The 19,588-nt window shown below is 55.8% G+C and overlaps 2 protein-coding genes across 6 annotated transcripts; one reads left to right on the forward strand and one right to left on the reverse strand.

Annotated features, from left to right (window-relative positions):
- Positions 1 to 15: 15 nt before the first annotated feature.
- Positions 16 to 12,845, reverse strand: STK36 (serine/threonine kinase 36). Of its 5 annotated transcripts, XM_027879190.1 has the most exons (27): positions 12,052 to 12,211; positions 11,772 to 11,877; positions 11,049 to 11,189; positions 10,308 to 10,385; positions 9,757 to 9,887; positions 9,298 to 9,547; positions 8,814 to 8,907; positions 8,467 to 8,636; positions 8,053 to 8,252; positions 7,849 to 7,975; positions 7,594 to 7,737; positions 7,149 to 7,328; positions 6,831 to 6,928; positions 6,369 to 6,474; positions 5,448 to 5,589; positions 5,053 to 5,174; positions 4,352 to 4,456; positions 4,024 to 4,122; positions 3,718 to 3,812; positions 3,334 to 3,397; positions 3,052 to 3,162; positions 2,833 to 2,907; positions 2,287 to 2,458; positions 1,746 to 1,893; positions 1,379 to 1,538; positions 399 to 1,139; positions 16 to 316 (listed from the first exon to the last, which is right to left on the reverse strand). In XM_027879190.1, exons 2-27 carry the CDS (start codon positions 11,853 to 11,855, stop codon positions 158 to 160), a joined length of 3,996 nt encoding a protein of 1,331 aa, XP_027734991.1. In that variant the 5' UTR covers positions 11,856 to 11,877; positions 12,052 to 12,211; the 3' UTR covers positions 16 to 157. The 5 variants fall into 5 exon arrangements, with proteins under 5 accessions (XP_027734991.1, XP_027734966.1, XP_027734974.1 ...); XM_027879165.1 differs by lacking the exon at positions 12,052 to 12,211 and adding an exon at positions 12,762 to 12,845 and having other exon boundaries at positions 5,053 to 5,589; XM_027879173.1 differs by having other exon boundaries at positions 5,053 to 5,589; positions 6,831 to 6,925.
- Positions 12,334 to 19,322, forward strand: RNF25 (ring finger protein 25). The gene is made up of 10 exons (XM_027879267.1): positions 12,334 to 12,369; positions 12,454 to 12,528; positions 12,606 to 12,708; positions 12,805 to 12,872; positions 13,542 to 13,611; positions 13,736 to 13,807; positions 14,533 to 14,673; positions 15,404 to 15,493; positions 15,986 to 16,120; positions 16,236 to 19,322. The coding sequence occupies exons 1-10, from the start codon at positions 12,335 to 12,337 to the stop codon at positions 16,956 to 16,958; spliced, it is 1,512 nt and encodes a 503-aa protein (XP_027735068.1). The 5' UTR covers position 12,334; the 3' UTR covers positions 16,959 to 19,322.
- The last annotated feature ends 266 nt before the right edge of the window (positions 19,323 to 19,588 follow it).

Consider the following 19,588-nt stretch of genomic DNA (forward strand, 5'->3'; position numbering starts at 1 on the left):
CTTCCCTAAGATTTTTTTTTCCCCAGGACCAACTTCCCACGGGGGGGCTGGGTAAAGCCGACTGGGCGGGGTCCCTCTCGGGCGGACAACGCGGGTTCCACGGAATGTCGGGCTGAGGACGAGGGAAACGCAGATGCCATGGCGGGATGCCCGGGCGTCAGCCCTCGGCGCCGGGCAGCAGCCGGCGGGGACACGAGGGGCCGGGCACGGCTGCGAGCCGGCGGAGGAGCTCCTCGCAGTGCCGGGCATGAGGCGGCCGGGGGCTGCCGCCAGCCAGTGCGGTCAGCCTGTCGGGGGCACCGAGGGACAGCAGCACCTGCGGAGCCAGGAGAGGGACAGGAGTCACCCACCAGCACAGCCCCTTGTCCCCACAGCACCAGGAGTCCCCCGTGCAGTACCTGCTGGATCCCGGGGTGCTCGCTGAGGACCCGCAGCGCCACGAGGGCTCCCTCCCGCACGCTCTCCCGGGGGTCTTGGCAGGCCACCTGGAGCAGGAGGTGGGGGACCCTGCTCTGGATCAGCAGGTCGCCGAGCTCTGCCCCGCGCTGGCCCAGGTTGCTCAGGGCCAGGGCCGCGTTGCAGCGCGTCTGGGCCTGCGGGTCGCTGAGCAGTCGGGCCAGGGCAGGCACGGCCCTGCGCAGGGTCCCGGCCGGGCAGGACTCGTGGCCGGCGACGTTGCCCACAGCAAAGCTGGCTGCCTTGCGCACGCTGCCCTCCGCGTCCGACAGGCACCCCAGCAGGCTCTCCAGCCAGCCAGGATGGCTCTGCAGCGCCGCGGGAAAGTCGTGCCGGAAAAGATTGCCCAGCAGATTGCAGGTTTTGGCCCGTATCAGGTATTGCTGGTGGCCGAGGAGATAGGTCAGTGGCTGGTCAGCCACATCCAAGCCCCTCAGGATCCTCTGGAGAAACGACAGATGCTCCGAACAGGCCCGGGCCACGTGGGTCAAGAGAGACAGGAGGTCAGTTGTGAGTGTGAGATTGTCTGAGAACAAGGCAGATTTCAAAAAGGCAATGACGTGCTCCGAGGTGGCAGCTTCCCTCACCACTTGGTCTATGACCTGCATGTCAGATACAACGAGGTGGCACAAGAGGCTCATGGGGAGCTCCGTGAATGAGAAGGGCAGATGGCGAGAGCAGACCTAGGGAGAAAGGACAGACCGCAGTGCTGAGTGTGCTGCACTCGTGTGAGCCAAGCCAAGCAATAGCTGAAGGTAGCCAGCAGGTCAGTGCAGGCCAACCCGTTGTGAGGGTTGCATGGCACCCAAGTGGGCAGAAACTGACACCATGGTATGAAGTGGTGCCACACATTGGGGGCTGCAGTGTGGAGAGGTGTCTCCACAGTATGGGGGAGAAGAAAAACACAGAGCCAAGAAAATACCTGCAGCAGCCGGGCAGGGATCTGGGTATCTCTCACAGCCTGCAAGATGAGTGCTAAGGTGTCTCTATCCACATCCAGGGCAAAAGGGAAACAGAGGAGCTGGCAGGCCTGGATGACCACAGCTGGGACAACCTCGGGGTCCCCCTCCTCTCCTGCTTGCCTGAATTTGTTAAAGAGAGAGAGAGGGTTTAATACAGAGGTGATCAGAAAAACGACAGGGCAAGAGGAAGAGAACATTCCCCACACCAGGCACTAAGGAGAGGCTCTGCAAGTGCCAGGTCAGGAACTTCACAGCCCTCAGCTTGCTTATGTCCAAGCCCCATTCAGTAGCTGAGCCCTGCCCACTTCAGCCCTCACCACAACTCACATCTGTGCCAGGCATTCCAGGAAGCCAGGGGACAGCAGTCTCTTCAGGGTCACCATGAGGACACCATGAGACTGGGTGAGCTGAGGCAGGCACTGGTGTGACTCACGAGTGAAGATGCAGAGCGCCAGGCTGAGGAAGAGCAGGATGCCTGCAGGAGGAACAGCACGCAGAGGGGCAAAGTTAGGGAAGGCTGAAAAGTCCCCTCTCTTCTGTCTGTCTATACTGCCTCAAGGCTGCTCCACAGTTACTTCTGTGCTTCCCTGCCCAAAACCAAAAACTCTCCACCTCAGTGGTCATACCTGCCAAGGTTAACGTTCCCTGCCGCACAGATACCCTTTCTGTTCCTCCACAGCCAGCTCAGCTGAGCTGCTGCCAACTGGACACAGCATGGGCAAGAGGACAACTTGCAATCCTCAGGAAAAGCCACCTGGGCCCTCTGGTCTCAGGGAACAGATGCGGACAGGGACAAACAAGGGCAAGTCTGAGGGCAGGATGTGGAGCAGGGTCCAGGGCAGATGTCCTGCTGTCCTGCAGCTCCTACCTTGAGGGGAGAGGAGGTTCCAGTCTGGCTCTGCCATGGGGTGGCCTGCCCCTGGGAGCTCTCCCTCCAGCGCTGCCCTGTCACTGCCCACATGAAGCACCACAGCAACACAATGCCAGACCAGGCTCCACAGCTCTGAGGAAGCAAAGCCCTGCTCCATGGCCACATCCTCCTAGAGTTAGAGAGGCAGATATCATGGTCCCTTATGGCATCCCATGTGGTTCTGGTCCATGGTTCTGCCAGCCCCGTGGTTCTGGGAAGGTCAGGGTCGGATGGACATGGCCCACAGGCCCTGCTGTACCTGCCAACAGTGTCAGTCCCTGGGCATCTCTGCCCTCTCTCACTCCAGTGTGCCCATGGATCACCCCTACCACTCTCCCATCAACCCTTCAGGGACATTTGGTGACTTTCATGGGGTTATACAGCTCAGCCAAAGCTCCACAGTTCCCTGTCTTGCCTCATCCTCATTACCAATCCACATTCAGGTCTTTTTGACACCACACCCTTTGGCAGGGACCAGGCAAAGGGAGATGGGCAGACTGGTACCTGAGCAAGGAGTTTCAGCAGGAGGAAAAAGAGCCCGTCATAGAGACCAGCACCCATTGGCAGGGGGAACTGCAGCTGTAAGAGAGTAGGGGACAAGCTGGAGCTGGGTGTTGGGTCTGAGGGCAGCAGCACCACACCTGCACATTTCTGAGCCCATCTTTGCACATCTCCACAGTGGGGTGTGCATGGCTCCCCAGCTTTTTTGTCCCCATCCCATACCTTAGCAGATGCTGTCAGCACGTTTGTCACCACTGGTAGGATCTCTTCTCCCTTGAGCTCCAAGGCCACTCCATGCTGACTGAGCTGTGTCAGGAGGAATGCTGCAGCACCCTGTTGGACAGGGAGAGCTTAGCACCTTTGTGACTTCCCCATCTACTTGGTCAGTATTGACCCTTCATCCCTCAACCTCATTCCACCCTGAATGAGAAATGGTGAGACCCAAATGTGATGCAGGGCTCTGCAGGGCTCTCAGTGGTGGCTCTGGCATGGGGGGCAGCTTACCACAAGGCAGACAACAGGAGACTGCGTGATGAGATCCACAGCCAAGGTAACCACCTCCTCAAGCCTGAAATACAGGGACCAGGAGAAAAGCACTGTGTTCCCACAGCTTCACATAGCGCAGAGCAGCAGCATTCAAACACCCCCAGGGCTTGGAAGCAGCTATCTTCCAGGAAGAGCCCTGGTTCACAGCACCTCCTTGTCCACACTGGATCCTCACTGCATCCCCAGCACCCACCCACACTGCCCAGAACTCTGCTGATGTGTCTGGATTGGAGGGATCAGTGGGAGCAGGATCCCAGCTCTGTGCTGACAGGGTGAGAGAAAGAGGGTTGTTCAGAGCCGGGCATGGTCCTCTCCTACCCATGAGTGAAAGCAGGTGCTTACCTGGGAGGGGAGGCCTGAAAGTGCAGGGTGAGCAGGGCTAGCAGGCACACAGAGGCCTCACAGGCTGCCTCCTGGGCCACCTCCACCACAGGGATCTGCCAAGAGAGCAGGAGTCACAGTGGAACAGCAAGGGTACAAGGGGATGAGGGAATGTTTTTGGGCCCTGAAGGAGAACTCCACTCCCCAGATTAAGCTCCCCTAAACTCTTCTCCCCCCACTAGAGTGGTGCAAACTGTGCTCAGAGGAATGTGTCCTGCTTGCCCACACTCCTACTCCACCAAGCCCCCAGGATGTGGTCAGTCCTACCTCACCCTTCAAGAGCTGCATGAGGGAACCCCACAGCCGTTGGCTCCTTCCCAGGTGCTGGCACAGGCTTGGGTGAGCATGGCAGCCAGCGTAGAGGATCTGTGAGGCAGAGGAGAGAAATGCATATCAACCCCTGGGGACAGGAACACAGTGACCAGGCCCACTCCAGTCATATCCCATGGCTACCATGGGCTCATTTATTCAACAACTGACATCAGGCAGATGGGAGTCATTGAGGCCTGAGCCCACAGTTCTCCCTTCCCCACACTCCTAATTCCAGAGCAAAGGTGTCTCTGGGCACAGCCAGATTAAAGGATGGGGCCGTTACCTTCAATGCATCCAAGGAGCAGCTTGAGTGCTCCAGTCTTCCCAGCAGTTTCCCAAGCTGCTGGCTCTCTCCTTCCATAAGCTTTTCAGCTACTGCCTGAGCGACCTGCAGAAATCAGCCTGTTTTACACCCTGGGTACCTGAAGCACTGCACAGACTTAATGAGTTTAATGCTAGCAACAAATTAATGAAAGAAGGCATCTGCTTCCTTTGTGTTGCTTGTGTTCACAAAGGGGTGCCCACCTGCCATGACCCAGCATGACACTGATGCACAGTCCCAGAGCTGAGATAAGCAAGGTGAGATTCCTCCTCTGCTTCCCTCTTAGTTAACTCAGAGTTGAGGTAAAGGATCAAATATTAATCTGTAGTTGTTTTCCCTCTTATTGTCCATTTAATTTCAGATTTCCTACAGTTTACATCACTATCATAAAAGAATTCTTCATGTTCTCTCTGTATTGCCTAGTTCTTTGCTTAGGATCTGAACTGTAAGATGGGCTAAGTTTAAGTCTCTCAATTGATTTAAGAATGCTTAAATTCCTAAAGCTCAGCTGGGAGGACCAGCCTGCAAAAACCAACCCTGCAGCCATCAAAGGCAGAGGATCCCAGCCCTCCACTCCACTGCTGAGAAAGAAATCCTCCTGGAAAGGGCTACTGCCCTGTGGGGACCACACCTCCTCACCCTGTACAGAGAGCTGGTCTGACCTGCTGCTTGGCTTCCCGACAGCTGTTCCTTTCCAAGGGGATACTGCAGGCAGCAGCCAGTGCAGCCATGAAGAGGTCTGCCACACATGGGCTCTGGTCTGACTTGGCCTCCATCGCTGCACCTGCACAGGGCCAGAACTTGGGAGTCATGTGCTGAGAGTGCTGAGGGGCAGCAGGATGGGGTTGGAGGGCAAGAGAGGAAAAGCTTCTGACATGAGGAGGGTGACATCTGAGACTGAGGGAGAGGAGAGCCCTGGTTAGTAGGGGTTTGGGCAGATAAGCTTCAGCCACCTTCTCTGGCCAACAGCACTGCAATGGCTGCCAGTGCTTTGATGTAGCCCGAGACCAAGAGGGGAAAACCCCAGGAAGAGATGGTGAGCTGCTACCACTGATACCTTGCAGAGCAGGCTGCTCTGAGATGGTTCCCTGAAGGAGTCTGTTCAGCAGTGGCTGATGCTCCTCTCGCAGGCTGGCGTAGAAGGGTGCAGAGATGGAGGGGTCTGTCGCATCCAGGCTCTCACAGAACTGGATGAAACACTGGGGAAGACACAGGGGTTGCCATCACTGCAGAATGAATGTGGGAGGAGAGAGGACAACACAGGAGGAAGCTGTGGCGGGACAGCAGAGATGGGAGGACTTGTGCTGGAGCTTCAGGAACCTCCAACTGTCCTCTCCAGCCAGGTTACAGTATGGGAGCCACATTTTGGCAGCATGCTGGCAAAGTGAGGGGTACACATGGAAGCATGTGTCCCTCCTCACCTGTCACAGCCTGGCAGAGCACGCCCAACTCATTACCCAAGAGCAAGAGCTCTTTTTGCTCTTGCTTCCTCTGGCTCTAAAACATGCAACCTGAAAAAAAAGGCCAAAAGCAAGATGATACCAAATACAAGCCTGTATGTATCTCCTGCCTGAGTCACATGCAAATCATACTCCAACACTGTGCCCACCTAGCACAATCCCAGCAGCAGAGCTTTCAGCAGCAGAGCAAGGGACAGGTCTGGTGAAGTGACACGGCCCAGCCACAAGGCCATTTGTGCCAAGCTGTGTACCAGGGACTGCACTTGCTGTCGGCTCATCCAGTAAAGCTACCCCAGAATGGCAGAGCCAGGAAAGGTGCCTCCTCAGAGACCTCCTTTCTGTATGCAATCCTGCACAGAAACCCCAGTGGGTGAGACAGCCTGCCCTGACAAGAATGCATCAGACCCATAGCTAGGGGCAGGGTCCTCAGCCTGCATCCCCCCAACATACACAGACAGCCTCACAGCTTCTGTCCCTACAGAAAAGGGTGGGGAGGAGGGAGATGGGGGCACCCTTACCAGGAGGCTTTGCTGGCAGAGTCTCATCTCACTGTCGACTGGCTCAGTCAGCAGCTCTGGCAGCAGGGCCAGGAAGCAGCCAGCACTCTCTTGGAAGGTCTGTAGGCTGGGGGAAGTAGCAGGGGCAGATGAGAGAGGAGAATCATGGCCCCTGGCTACGAAGACAGGATCTGGCCAGGCCCATGTGGCCCTGGCTAATGGGGCAGGCAGCACACATTCACAATGTGAGCTTCTGTCAGTGGGCAGCACAACTGGACTCATCAGCTGTGCCTTCCCTTTAGTTAGTCCCACTGAAGGAGAGCACTCCTCTGTGAGCACAGCGATATGGCACAAGGTGCTTAGTCCATGATACTTCCCCCTTGAGATGGATCTGGCTGCAGAATATGAACACTACCCTCCTGCTTACTGCTGGCTCCCCAAAGAGGCCACAAGACACCTCAGGGCACAGAAGGTTGTCCTTACCTGTTCTTTTGACCACTCTTCTCCAGGCTGCATTCACTGCTGAAATAAACTGTGGTCACCATGAGGAGGTCTGTCAGCACAGCGATACACCAGGGCTGCTGCAGGATACAGAAAGAAACAGCAAATGGGGATTGTCTGCTGGCCATCCCCACACCACTGTGACAAGATCCTTCCCTACTAGAACCTTCCCCTCCCCAAGGATGCATGGAAGAGGCACTGGTCCTGTGAGCCAGCTCCAGCAGGACACCAGGGCCTCCTCAGCACCAGCACTCCGCAGGGCTGGAAGGAGCCTGAATTTCTCTGAGGTCCTACACCCACCTGCTTGGTGCAACCACTCTCCAGGATCTGCTTGGCTAAACATAGCAGGGACAGAGGCACATTCACTTCTCGGCAGAAGTGGTCCAGCAGCTCAGAGTCACACTGGGTAGCCAGGAGGTTGCCCACAACACGAAGCACAGGACGGAGATGGGAGGCCCCCTCCAGCATCCCTTCCAGCACCTGGACACGGAGAAGCCAGAAGAGCTCAATAATTAGCAGTAGTTTTGGCCTCTCCATCAGCCATGGGGTAGTCCCTCAATCCATTCATGCAGGGACAGCAGTCACAGATGGCAAACTGAGTGCATAAGAGCTCTGACTCCCGGAGAACCAGGGGATCTTTTTGCTTGCTGGACTAAGGACTCTTCAAATGTTCTGAACACAATTCTGGGGAAGAAGGTGGCATCCATATCACCAGTCATAGGTGTTTGGGCCAGCCATCACTTACCTGCTGAGCAGAGTCTGCCAGGCAGTCCTGGACACGGTGCTGAAAGGCCGAGTCCCTCAGGAGGCTCAGTGGTGTGCTCAGCTGCATGGCCGAGGGCTCAGTGGCCTCAATCAGATGCTGCCACTCCTCATCGCTCTCCAGCTCCTAGCCATGGAGGAGAGACGATTGGTGCCACAGACCTTGCCAGTCCCAGGGTCTCTGTACCAGCCCCTGGAGACCAGGCCCTGCTGTCCCCACCTCAAGACACTGTCTTACCTCACTCTCCAGGTCCACGGCCTCAATGCTGCGCCTGCCCCAGGGCTCTGCCCTGCCAGTATCTGGCTGTGGAAGGGCACCCGCTCCAGGAAACTCCCGCTCATAGTCTCGAGAGATGCTGTGCTGGCTGGCCAAGGAAACAGCAGTCAGTGAAAGACCTTTCCTTCCCCTTTTCCTCTTGCCCCAGCCTCAGCCCTCTCTCACCATGGGTCAGGAAGAGAATCCTTCAATTCCCACTCTGCCATGCTGCTCTTTCCTTGCAGGAAACCAGAGTTATTCTCACTGGAGGCAGCCAGTGGCTCCCCCTTCTCAGGGGCTGCCTTGCCTGGAGCTGCTCTGGGTCTATGCTTAAGGTGTCCATTGCCAGAGTCCTTCATAGATGCATCACCTTCTTTCAGTTGCCCCTAATGATGGCAGAGAAGTTTGGTCAGGGCAGTTACTCAGACAGATGAGTCTCCTAGACCCCACCACCCTGTGCACCCCACATCCCGCTTTGTGTGTCACTGACACCCCAGCCTGACCCATGTACCCATGTGTTTCCCCCCAGGGCCCATTTCAGTGCTTCTCCTTTGCCCTGACTGTGAGACACAACCAGAACAACCACCCACTTTCCTCCACCTTTTTCTGTGCCTCTTCAACCATCTTCCGCTGGGCCTTTCTCAGGATCCTGGACTGGCTGCTCATGGGGACCATGGAATGGGCTTGCTGTTCCTTCAGGGCCTGCAATTCTGGGGACAGCTTGGTTGTGAAGGGGTTTGAGATCCCATGCTCTTCTGTGTCATCAATCACTGGGGAGGTGAGAGGAGAACTTCATAAGCAGCTAGGAGTCAGTGCTTGGAGAAAGCTGAGAGGAGGGAGGCAAAGACCAGGACAGTAAAAATAGCAGGGAAGGGTGGTCCTCTGAGTCTCCAGGCAGTAGGAGGAGGAAATGGACCTGTCTAGTGCTGCAAAAAGCAGGTACTCACCAGTAACCTGTCCAGCAATGAAGGGGTGAGAGAGCAGCTCTGGCCATGAGAGACGCTGGTGGGGGTCCTTCATTAGTAATCCCTGAAGGAAGCTCTACAGGACAGCACAGCAGCAGGATCACTGAGACATGTTCAGCATGCACCAGTGTGCACAGTGTATCGGTCTCCCCCAGTGAGGGCACCCAGGAGGCCTGCCTTCCCTGCCTGGCTCTGGGAAAGGAGTGGCTCTAGTGCTTAGAGCAGATAGGAAGACATTTCCCTTCCCAGCCCAGTAAATCAGTCCTTTGCTGTTGGCCCTGGTTTCCCAGCTTATGGACAGCAATGATAAGGGTCCCCCTCCCAGGAGGCCCAGCTCTCATCCCTCATCCTTGTTCCAAAGTCCCTGTTAGGGGACATAAAAGCTAAGAGTGACTCACCAGCACAGCAGGCAAGGACAAAGCTGTATTAACAGAGCTCACCCTGCACACCGGGCCTTCGCCCTTACCTTGAACACTGGGCTCATGGCCGTGGGCCACTTGACAGAGTCCTTGACGATGAGGCTGACAAGCTGGAAAATGCTGTTGGTGTAGAAGGGAGGAGTGCCCACAAACAGCTCGTACAGGATGCAGCCCACAGACCAGAGATCTGCTGTGTGGTCATACGGCCGCTCCTCCACCAGCTCAGGGGACATGTACAGTGGGGTGCCCTTGATGGAGGTCAGCACCATGGTATGGATGCTCATGGCACGGGCAAACCTGCTCAGAGCAAAGCACAGATGGCAAGTTCAGGCTGAAACATCCATTGCAGCTCCCAGGGAGTTCCCCGTGAGTTTACACTTCTTCCCCCAGAGGACAAAATCCCCCCTCTGCTTAACCTCTAAACATCCACAGAATTCAGCCCCCTTCTACACCTCTTGGCTGCCTCAAGGCCAAGTGTCCCTCTCAAGCTGGCCCCTAGCACTCACCCAAAGTCACAGAGCTTGACAACACCATCTTTGCCCAGCAGGATGTTCTGGGGTTTCATGTCTCGGTGCAGGATGCGGTGGGAGTGCAGGTAATAGAGAGCAGAGACCAGTTGGGCAGCAATGGTCTGGACCTGCCAGAGACACAGGAGCCTGACACTTCATCCCACAGTGCCACCCGCTGGCACAACCATGTCTCTAAAAGCCTGGCTCCCCCAGTAACTCTACTTCTGCTCTTGCCCTCTTGGGGCAGGGACCAACCCCAGCTGTGGGCAGCAGTTCCTTGGAGCAGGCCAATGGCCAAGGCAGCAGTCTGGTGCTGCAGCCCTTGGAGATGGAACAGGGAAACCAAGGTCCCTGCAGGACCCCGCTGTCCCACAGTGCAACTTGGCTCCCTCTTCATCCTTTTCAGAAGCTCTGCCAGGTAAAGTTCTGGAGGCACCCTCACCCTCCTGACATGTCCCAGCTTACAGCAGAGACCCTTTGCCTGCAGGCAGACAAATCCTGTTCTCTTCAATGTGCAAACACTGCATGGCCACCACTATGACAGTTACCTGGTCCTCAGGCAAACTCCCATCATCCTCCAGGATCTGAAAGAGCTCCCCCTCTGCATAGTCAGTCACAACCACCACCTGGAGGGAAGAGCAGCACGGTGAGATCAGGCCCTGGGGACCAGGAAAGAGCAGAGTAGGAAGCCTGAGGAAGGTGCTGGGTTGCCACTGTGCACGGTCCATCAGCTTGAGTTGGGACCTGAATGGAAGCAAGCCTCCATGGCTGCACTGCAGCAAGGGCCTAGCATTTAGCAGAGGTCTCATATCTTGGACAGCAAGCAGAAACAAGAGAAGGGGGAAGGACAGGACAAACCTAGAATGGTACTCCCAAGCCCAGTGAGTAGAATCACACCTTTAGCTTGTTTTGAATCTGCTGCCCAGTTACTTTATTTCATGCCCCCATATTCCACAGCACAGTTTTCAGTTCTTTCTTATCATATTATCTCCTCAAGAGTATAAATCAGTGGAAAGCCAGCCTCTGAAAAGACTGATGACTGAAGAATCATCCTCATCCTGTAATCTCAAACCACTCATCTTGCATCCCCCTAGTCATCTCCTTCCCCTCTGCATATAACCTAGTGCAGCCCACATAGCACATCCCACAAGGCTCTGAAAAACACTGACCAGACCCTGAGATGGTATCACCAGCAACTCCTGAGAAAGTGTCCCTACAACAGCAGGGGCCAGTCTTTGTTTCCCTGGCCTAGCCAAGCAAGAGCAATTGCCCAAAGTAGTCCCTTTCACCTCCTTATCAGTCTCGAAGCTGTCAAGCATCTGGATGATGTTGGGGTGATGGAGGCCTCTCATGATCTCAATTTCTCGCTGCAGGTTCTTCAGCTCCTTCTCAGACCTCCCCACCTTGGGGATGAACTTCAAGGCCACCACCTTTTAAAGTAGGAAAAGCTGGGATTAGACCAGGCTCCTGGTCAAGCCCACCCTGGCAAAGGCTGCTTTTAACCCTGATCGGACTCAGTACTTTCCAGCTAAGCACACTGAGCGAGACATTTGTTGACTGGACACCTTGGAGCTGGGGCTCTCCCCAGACTCTTGCACATCAGTACTGGTTTTCACACTACTTTTCACACTGCCATTTAAAGCAAAGAAACCAGTGAACATAGATAAAATCAGGACTTGTAGAAACATGGGACAGAATCTAGAAATGCTGGTGGACAGCAAGCCTAACACAAGCCAACAGTGTGCTCTGGCACTGAGGGGCACTAGCAGCACCCTGGGCTAAAGAAGCTGCAGGGAAGTGACTACTGCCCTTTACTTGGAACCTTCTAGACTATGCTGTCAACATTGTGGCCAGGTTTTTGGCCCAGGAAGACATCAGGAGCTGGCCAGGTATGTCAGCAGAAAACCGAATCAGTGCTGAGTCCCAAAGGCCTAGCAGAGACTTAGAACCCAAGAGGCACCAGGAATCAGCCCCCGGCACCACAGAGCAGATGTCCGGTCCTTTCCCCTCACCTGGGCGCTGTGTTTCCGGCGCCCCTTGTACACGCGCCCGAAGGAGCCTTCGCCGATCATTTCCAGGACGTGATAGCGCTCCATCGCTCGGGCCGGGGCCGCTGAGCTGCCGAGACAAAGCGGACGGTGAGGAGCAGCGCTTCGCCCTCTCTCCCCCCGCCACCGGCTGCCATGGTGCACCGGCCGCAGCCGCGATGGAGCCGTGCAGTGCCAGCGCTGGGAAGGCAGGGCTGCACCCCTTTCGATCCCCGATCCCGAGGGACGGGGCTTTCCCACTCACCGCGGGGCTGCACCCGGGGCCGGGTCACCTGGGCGGGTATCGCCGTCCCCCTCCCCGCCAGGCTCTATCCCTGCCCACTGGCTCCAGGGCAGGACAAGCCCCGAGCCCCGGCCGATGCCCCCGCAGCACCCCCGGGGTTGGACGGATCCCACGGATTTCCCGCAGCAGGAACGGGTCGGGACGGGCCCAGCCCCACTCCGCTCCGCTCCCGCCCCGCTCCCGCAGCCGCCGCGCTGTCGCTTGGCAACGCGCTCCGCGCTTCCGCTTCCGGGCGAGCGGGGCGATGGCGGCGGCCGGGGAGGAGGCGGCGGCGGACTGGTAACACCCCCCGCACCCTCCCCGGGCCCCGCGGTCCGCACCCCCCGGCCAGGGGTCTGACCCCTGCCCCGTCGGTCCCTGCAGGGCGCTGCTGCCGGAGCTGGAGGTTCTGGAGTCCATCTACCTGGAGGAGCTGCGCGTGGCGCGGGGCCGTGGCAGGTACGTCCCGCGTCCCACATCCCCGGCCCGGCCCGGCCCCGCGCCGTCCCGCTCACCCCGGCCTGCCCCTCCTCCAGGTGGGAGCCCTGGGAGGTCAGCATCACCCTGCACCCCGCCACGGCCGAGGACCAGGACTCCCAGTACGTACGCTTCACCCTGGTGCTCTCCGTGCCCCCGCAGGTAGGCTGCCCGTCCCCCGCGCCCCTGCTCCGCCCCGCCCAGGGCCTCTCCACCTTTCCTGTTGTGCTTTGGGCGTTTCTCTTTTTTTTTTCCTAGTATCCTAATAAAACTCCGGAGATCTCCATCAGGAACCCGCGGGGCCTGTCAGATGAGCAAATTCAAAAGTGAGTGCCAGGAGGGCAGGGAGAGGGCAGTCCTTTCCTCCAGGGATCCAGGAAGCAAAACTTATGGAAAACCCTTCACTAAATCACATGACTTCCTGTGTCTGGTTAACGGATGGATACAGGTCCCTAAATCTCTTTGTCCTAACTCTCATGGGAGCTACTGGTCCCGAATTTGACACCGAGGGGTCCCACCCTGTGGTTGTTGCTCTGTGGTCCCCCTGAAATGTAATCTGAATCCCCGGGGCCTTAGAAGCTGCCGGTCCTGCTCTGACAGAGGTGGGGCTGACTCAGGCAGCCTGTTGTTGCCTTTGTGCTTCGGTCATTGGTGCAGTGGAATGTGTTGCCAGTTGCTCCCACCACACCTGCTCAGGGACTGCCGTCAGAGAAACAAAGCCTGGGATTCACCAAAACCAAGCTCAAGCTGGGGCCGTCAGCAAACCTGCTCCTGCAAGTCCTGTCAGGACTAAGGCTTCCTGTGCACCAACTTGTGGGGAGCCAGGACAGCACAGGAATGTGTGTGTGCACTTATACCCATCCTATGTTCCAGGCAAAGCCTGAAGGCCAGTGCTCTGTTTGTTCCTCATGTCACCATAACGGGATGGCAGGTATGTTGGACAGTGAAAAGGTGTAGCTAAATTTGTGTTAAGCATTTCTATTGCTTTGCTGTAGGATATCCCAGACCCTCAGAAGTGTTGCTGAAGCCAGGCTGGGGACAGAGGTGCTCTATGAACTGATTGAGGTGAGAGATGGGGCAGGTTGAGGGTTACCAGCCACAGACTGGTCCCTGACTGCCCAAGGGGTGGGAGAGCCCTGAACACATGGACAAGCCAGTGAGTAAAATGTTTGCTTTAATGCTTCCACAGAAGGGGAAGGAGATTCTTACTGACAACAACATTCCTCACGGACAATGTGTGATCTGCCTTTATGGATTCCAGGTAGGCATGTCTCTCCTGGCCCTGCAAGCTGTCTGGGAAGTGAGGCTAGAGAATGGGGAGCCTGGGGTTGGGATATCAGCCTGGAGCCAGGATGTGCCCCAGCAGCCCCCTACCCTGATCTCTGGGTGATCCGACTGCACGTGGGCCTTCGGAGGGTGATACGTGCCACTCTCCCCATCGGCCTGAAATAATCATCTGCAGAAACGGCACAGGGACAGCAAGAGATGCCAGAGGATCTCCAAAGAAGTGGGTAGGGTCTGAGGATAGTTGCTGGTGTATTCAGCTTCCCTGTATAGGTCATACCTCACCTGGAGTTCAGCACACAGGTGGTCAGGAGGGACTGGAACACATCCATGTGTGATGGATACTGAGGTGTGTGAGGGCTGGGGAGCTGGTCTTGTCTGGGTTGCAAGGAAAGTCTGCCTAAGAAGGAGAACACATCAGATGGGAAGATTACTGCTTACACAGGAATACACACAGAGAAATCAGTCACAAAAACTTTGCATCTTGACATTAGGAGTGTTTCTAACACTTGAAATAAGGAGCAGCACCCCAGTAATTGCTGAGGAAGTGGAGATGAAGCTCAGCAGATGTTAGGTGGCTCTAGCTAGCACTAGTTTCCCACTGCCACCACTGGCATGGAAGTGAAAATCCACCTCCACCTCAGCTGGGGAGGCTACACAACCCTGTGCTAAGAAATCCTTCAAAGCTGCCCTTTTTGACAGGAGAGAGAAGCCTTCACAAAGACCCAGTGCTACCACTATTTCCACTCCCACTGTTTGGCCCGCTATGCCCAGCACATGGAGGAGGAGATCCTCATGCAGCAGGAGGAGAGAGATCAACACCTTTCACCATCTCCCAAACAGGTACCAGGCCATGGGCCCCCTCCTCTGGCCCCCTGCACAGACCCTTCGTGACATCTGTATCACCCTCTTTGGGACATGGAATGAGGGCTGGTGTGACCTGGCAGCACAGTCAGTGTCATGCCTCTGCTGAGAATCAGAGCAGGGATTAGACCAAGTGATCTCCAAGGTCCCTTTCCAACCAAAGATGTTAATTTATTGGATCTCTGGGTTAGTGCATGCTGTGGGAGGAGGCAGGGGATTTGCATTTTTGGACTTCTGGAACCACAGGACTTAGAAAAGAGAGCTCCTTCCCTAGTCCTTGAACTGCAGCGGTTTGCAGCAGGGTAAACACAATTACCTGTATTCTGGGATGATAAAATCTGCCTGAGCAGGTGTTGTAACAGTTTTCAGCTGCAGAGCAAATAGTGCAGCTTAGCAGATGACATGCTCCACTTTAAAGCAGAGAAAAATAGATTCTAGGCTAAGGAGGACTGAAGCCATGGGTGCTGATGAGTGGTTTGCACAGCAGCCAGCTGCTGGAGCACAAATCCCAGTATGCATCATGTGGAGACTCCTTCCATAGCAGTCATTGAGACCCATTGCTTTTATACTGCTGGAACTCCCCTGGGCTTCCCTAACCTGGCAGAAGAGTGAAGAAGACCACCCTGTTCCACTTCCAGGGTGGGTTTATTGGACAGTGCGTGAGCTGAGTCGCAGGCAGGGTTTGCTATCACCTTTTGCCTCCCCACAGGAAGTTGGTGTGCAATGCCCTGTCTGCCGGGAGACACTGGTCTATGATCTCTCTGCTCTGAAGGCAGCACCACCCCCACAGCACCCTCTGGTAAGAGATAGGGGCTCACCTTCCCAGCTGTGCCCCCTCACTGTGCAACTTCAACTGGGACCCTGTAACAGATGAACAAATGCACACTCTCGGGTCCTCCCAGATGTCCCATCCAAAGGGCAGCTCACAGAGAGAAGGCTCAGTTGTATAGCCCTGAGTTGAGCAGATGTGCTGGGGGAGAGGTGATTCTACCATGGGACATGTCTCTGCACTCACTGGGATATAATCAGGTCAGGAGAGTGACCTGATGGTAGCTGCTCTGCATCCCACCCCACAGCAGGACATCCCAAGGCAGTCACTGCAGAAACAGTGGGTCTGCACTGGGATGCTCTGCCTCTGTCCAGGGATTTCCCATGCATCTGTAGGCTTGGCAATGTGGCGAAGGGAAGCAGGTGCCTGGCACTGGGCAATTAAAGGAGGGTTTAGGGAGTAGCTCCTAGCCCTGCCAGGTGTTGAGAGAGCCCTTATCCTGCCTTGTTTTCTGCCACTCAGGAGCCGTACAGGCCAGATGCCAAGATGCTGCAGCACCAGGAAGAACTGCGCCTAATTTTCAAGAGACAACAAGAAAAGGGGGGTATCATCGACCCCGAAGCAGAGAGGAATCGCTTTTTCATCAGCCTCCAGGCGGTATGGCACTGGGGACAGAGAGCTGCTGAGGGGGCCCTGGGCTGCAGGACCGAGCACTGTCATCTGCTGCGGGACACCCCTGTCCTTTTCTTCACAGGTGGCCTCTTTCTTTCAGCCTCCAGCTGCTGCGGATCCAGGCCAAGCAGCTGCTGCCCTTCAGCTGCCGGTAAGTGCAGACGCTGCAGACAGGCCCCAGCCACCCGGCCAAGCCTCGATTCCACGGCCAGCTGGGGCATTGGAGGCCAGGGCAGAACCTGGGCAGCCTGAGAGGCCTGCTGTGCCCAGGGAGCAACTGAGCAAGAGGGAGAAGCACAGAGGGGAGAGGCAAGGCCCCAGAGGCCAGGGCAGGCAGCCATGCAGTGGCTTGCAGGAACCGGGAGAAGCAGCCTGTCATCCACTCCACGGCTCCAGGGGGCCCAGGGGCTTCAGCCAGAGACCAGAGCGGAGACCTGCTGGAAGGCACAGTCAGGAGCTTCCAAAGCCTCACAGTAGAAGCAGGCCTGCTCCCTTGGCTGAAAGAAAGGATTTGTGCCCTGAAGATCCCTCACCAGTACTGGAGGCTGTGGACTTGAAAGAGGAGCACTGTGATGTGGAGAGATGGAGTGCAGAGAAGGGGGCTGAGGCCCGGGGCAAGAAAAAAGAGAATCTGACATTCAACCACAGTGACCACAGAGCAGCTCCCAGCTGGCAGGGTCACCCCAGGCCCTGGGATTGTGGGAGGTGGGAAAGATCCAGAGTTCAGGAGCATGGTTCCTACCCCAGAGCACCAAGAGGGCGAGGGGTGTTCAGGCCCAGTGGACATCGAGAAGCCCATCTTGAGAAGGAGAGTGGCTCCTAGCAGGAATGATGAGGGGCTGGGCTGTGGGAAGGAAGGGTTATTTCTGGGGAGAACAGTGAAGGCTCTGGTGAAACAGTAGCAAGCAGACACCATACCCCTTGGAAGGGAGGAGGCAGATGGCACATGGGACATACCTAGGCAGTGTCACCAGGGGATGAGCAGAGTGAAGCATCCTGGCATGAGCAGCTGGCTCTCACGAGCATTGGAGAAGCAGAATCTTGACAGATCATATCAGCCTTGATCTCAGAGGACCTAGCGGACAGAGGTAGCCTTAAATGGGGACCTCCAGCCATCATCCCTATATGTAAGCTGCCAAGAAATGTGCACACCTGCAGAGCAAGTGGACTGAGTGTGGTGCCATGGCAGAGACAGAGGTGGGGCAAGATCTTCCCTGGAAGCCAGTGTCCCCGTGGAGCCATGGTGGTGCCAAGTGATGAGGCTGTGCCAGGGCAGCAGCCTGGACCTCAGTTCAGCTTACTCTGTCCTCCTTTCCTTCTCAGAGCACCTTCTCAGCTGTTGTCCCTGTCCCTTGGAGACAACATGGCTTCTCCTGCAGCCCTGGCTGATGTTCAGCTGATGGGCTTGGCCAGGAAAGTCCTTTGTATGCAGAACACTTCCCAGTCCCAGCCAGGAGATCCAAGTTAAGCTTAAGTTAACACATTGGCAGGTCAGGGCTGTCTGGTGGCTGCAGCTTCAGCTTGTCTCCCTCTTCCCCAGGAAGCCTGTCTCTCAAAGCACTCTGCTTTGCAATGTATATCTATTGGAATCCCTCTCTAAGGCCAGGCTGTCTTGGCACTTCCAACAACCTGAAGACGTGCCCCAGTACTTTAGATACTGCTATCCTCCTTTCATCTTCAAGCTGATATTATTTCAAAATGAGGATTTTTGCTGTTTCAATTAACTTGGTGCAGCTTCATCTGCTGCTGCTTCACAGATTTAAATGGTGTCTCATTCCAGAGCCGTGAAGGGCAATCCCAGGTCTCTGAAGTGGGATGCCATTAAATTAATTCATTAGGTCTTCTCCAGAGCCTACCCCCTTTGTTTTCTCTGCCCTCTTGCTCCTGTTCATTGCTGTTTGGAGCAAAGGTGTTGATCCCTGGTATTTCTCACTCCCCTCCCAGGGCCAGGGCAGAGACCTTCCTCTGGCACTTCTGTATGGCAGGAGGGCTCTGTGCTTTGCCTGGCTCAGTGTAAGCTCTCTCCCTCACCTGGACAGTACTGATTTCTTCACACTTGTTTGTGCCTTGTCCCCCACCCCCATCTCTTTTTTGGCCACACATATGTTGTTACTGTCTTCCTCCTGCTGAGCGCAAAAATAGCAGTGCCACACTGGACTTGCCAGAACTTCATGCAAGATCCCCAAGAAACCAGGAAGGCATTTGGCAGCACACACATCTGCCCGACTGATCTTTGGCACGTGAAGGATGCATAAACCTCTCTCTTGTCTGGATCCTCCTTACCTTCTGCCCTGCTTACTATATGCCTGGCCTTGACCTGAAGGGGTTGGTTTGACCTGCTGCCCAAGAACCTTCCGTGCTTAAATTTCCAACACTGACCTATTTTCAACCCTAATGCTCTAAAAGCATGACTTTTTTTTTTCTCTCCTTGGTCTGAGCCCACACTACCTGTCCTGGGCTTGGTAATCTGAGAGCCAGATGTTGTGCCCTGCTGAGGACAAGGGCTGAGCACTTGCTTCCTGAAGACAGCCCTAATTTTACTTCAGTGCTCTCTCTGTCCTTGTTCAGCTGGTTTCTGGAACAGCCTTCCTGCACTTGGGTGAAAAGGTGTAAACTTTACCTGACATTGGTGCTTGTCTGCTGCCTCCTGCTTTACTTGTGAAACTGCTGTGCTCCAAGAAAGGCATTTGATTGTGTCCTGAAAGAAACATGGAAGATCTCTACCCCTCACAGCAGCTGAAGCTCCCTGGCTTCCTCTGGTGAGCGAGGCTTACTCTCAGCAGGGAAGCTGCTGTGCCATGTTTGGAGTGAGGGAATTCAGCCACGGAAATTGGAGTGATGATTTGGTCAACTTTGATCAAATGCCAGATGTGTTAAAGGGAAGGGCTTTTTTCCTGGAAGACTTAGAATGGGCCCTCTGTGACTCACTGCTGTCAGCCTGAAGCAGAAGGCATTTTTCAACAGTGTGTGGAAATGAGTTTGGGGTAAACAAACCAAACCTCCAGGTCAGAGGGGAGGAATGGAGCCCCTACCCTGACCTGGGTCCCCTTGGTTGGTGTCCGCTTGTGTCACCCACCCACCTCACAAGGCTGTTGTGAGGCTTTTAACTGGCAAAAGCCCCAGGCCGGGCAGAAAGGCACCGGCAGTGTGTGTAGCATTAACACTATTAAAAGCAAGCAATGTGGTTCGATGTTGCCTGTGCTCTTGTGTGGTGGCATCAGGCCCTTCAGGCTCCTCCTCACCACCCCCCATCTTCCCCAACAGCTGTGAGACATTTGCCAGCCACTCACTGGCCAGTTTTGACCCCCAGCTTTGAGGGAAGAGGGCTGGATCTGGGCACCCAGCCTCTATAAGATGGCCAAACACAGGGTTTGAGATGCCAACAGCAGCATCCTGCTCCAGGAGCCACCCCCTCCACTGTGCCCACAGGACTAACCCTTCACTTGCAGAAAC

This window comes from Empidonax traillii, unplaced genomic scaffold (assembly GCF_003031625.1).
Source record: "Empidonax traillii isolate 1590-97213 ecotype Southwest subspecies unplaced genomic scaffold, ASM303162v1 scaffold5:size3517227, whole genome shotgun sequence".
NCBI lineage: Eukaryota > Metazoa > Chordata > Aves > Passeriformes > Tyrannidae > Empidonax > Empidonax traillii.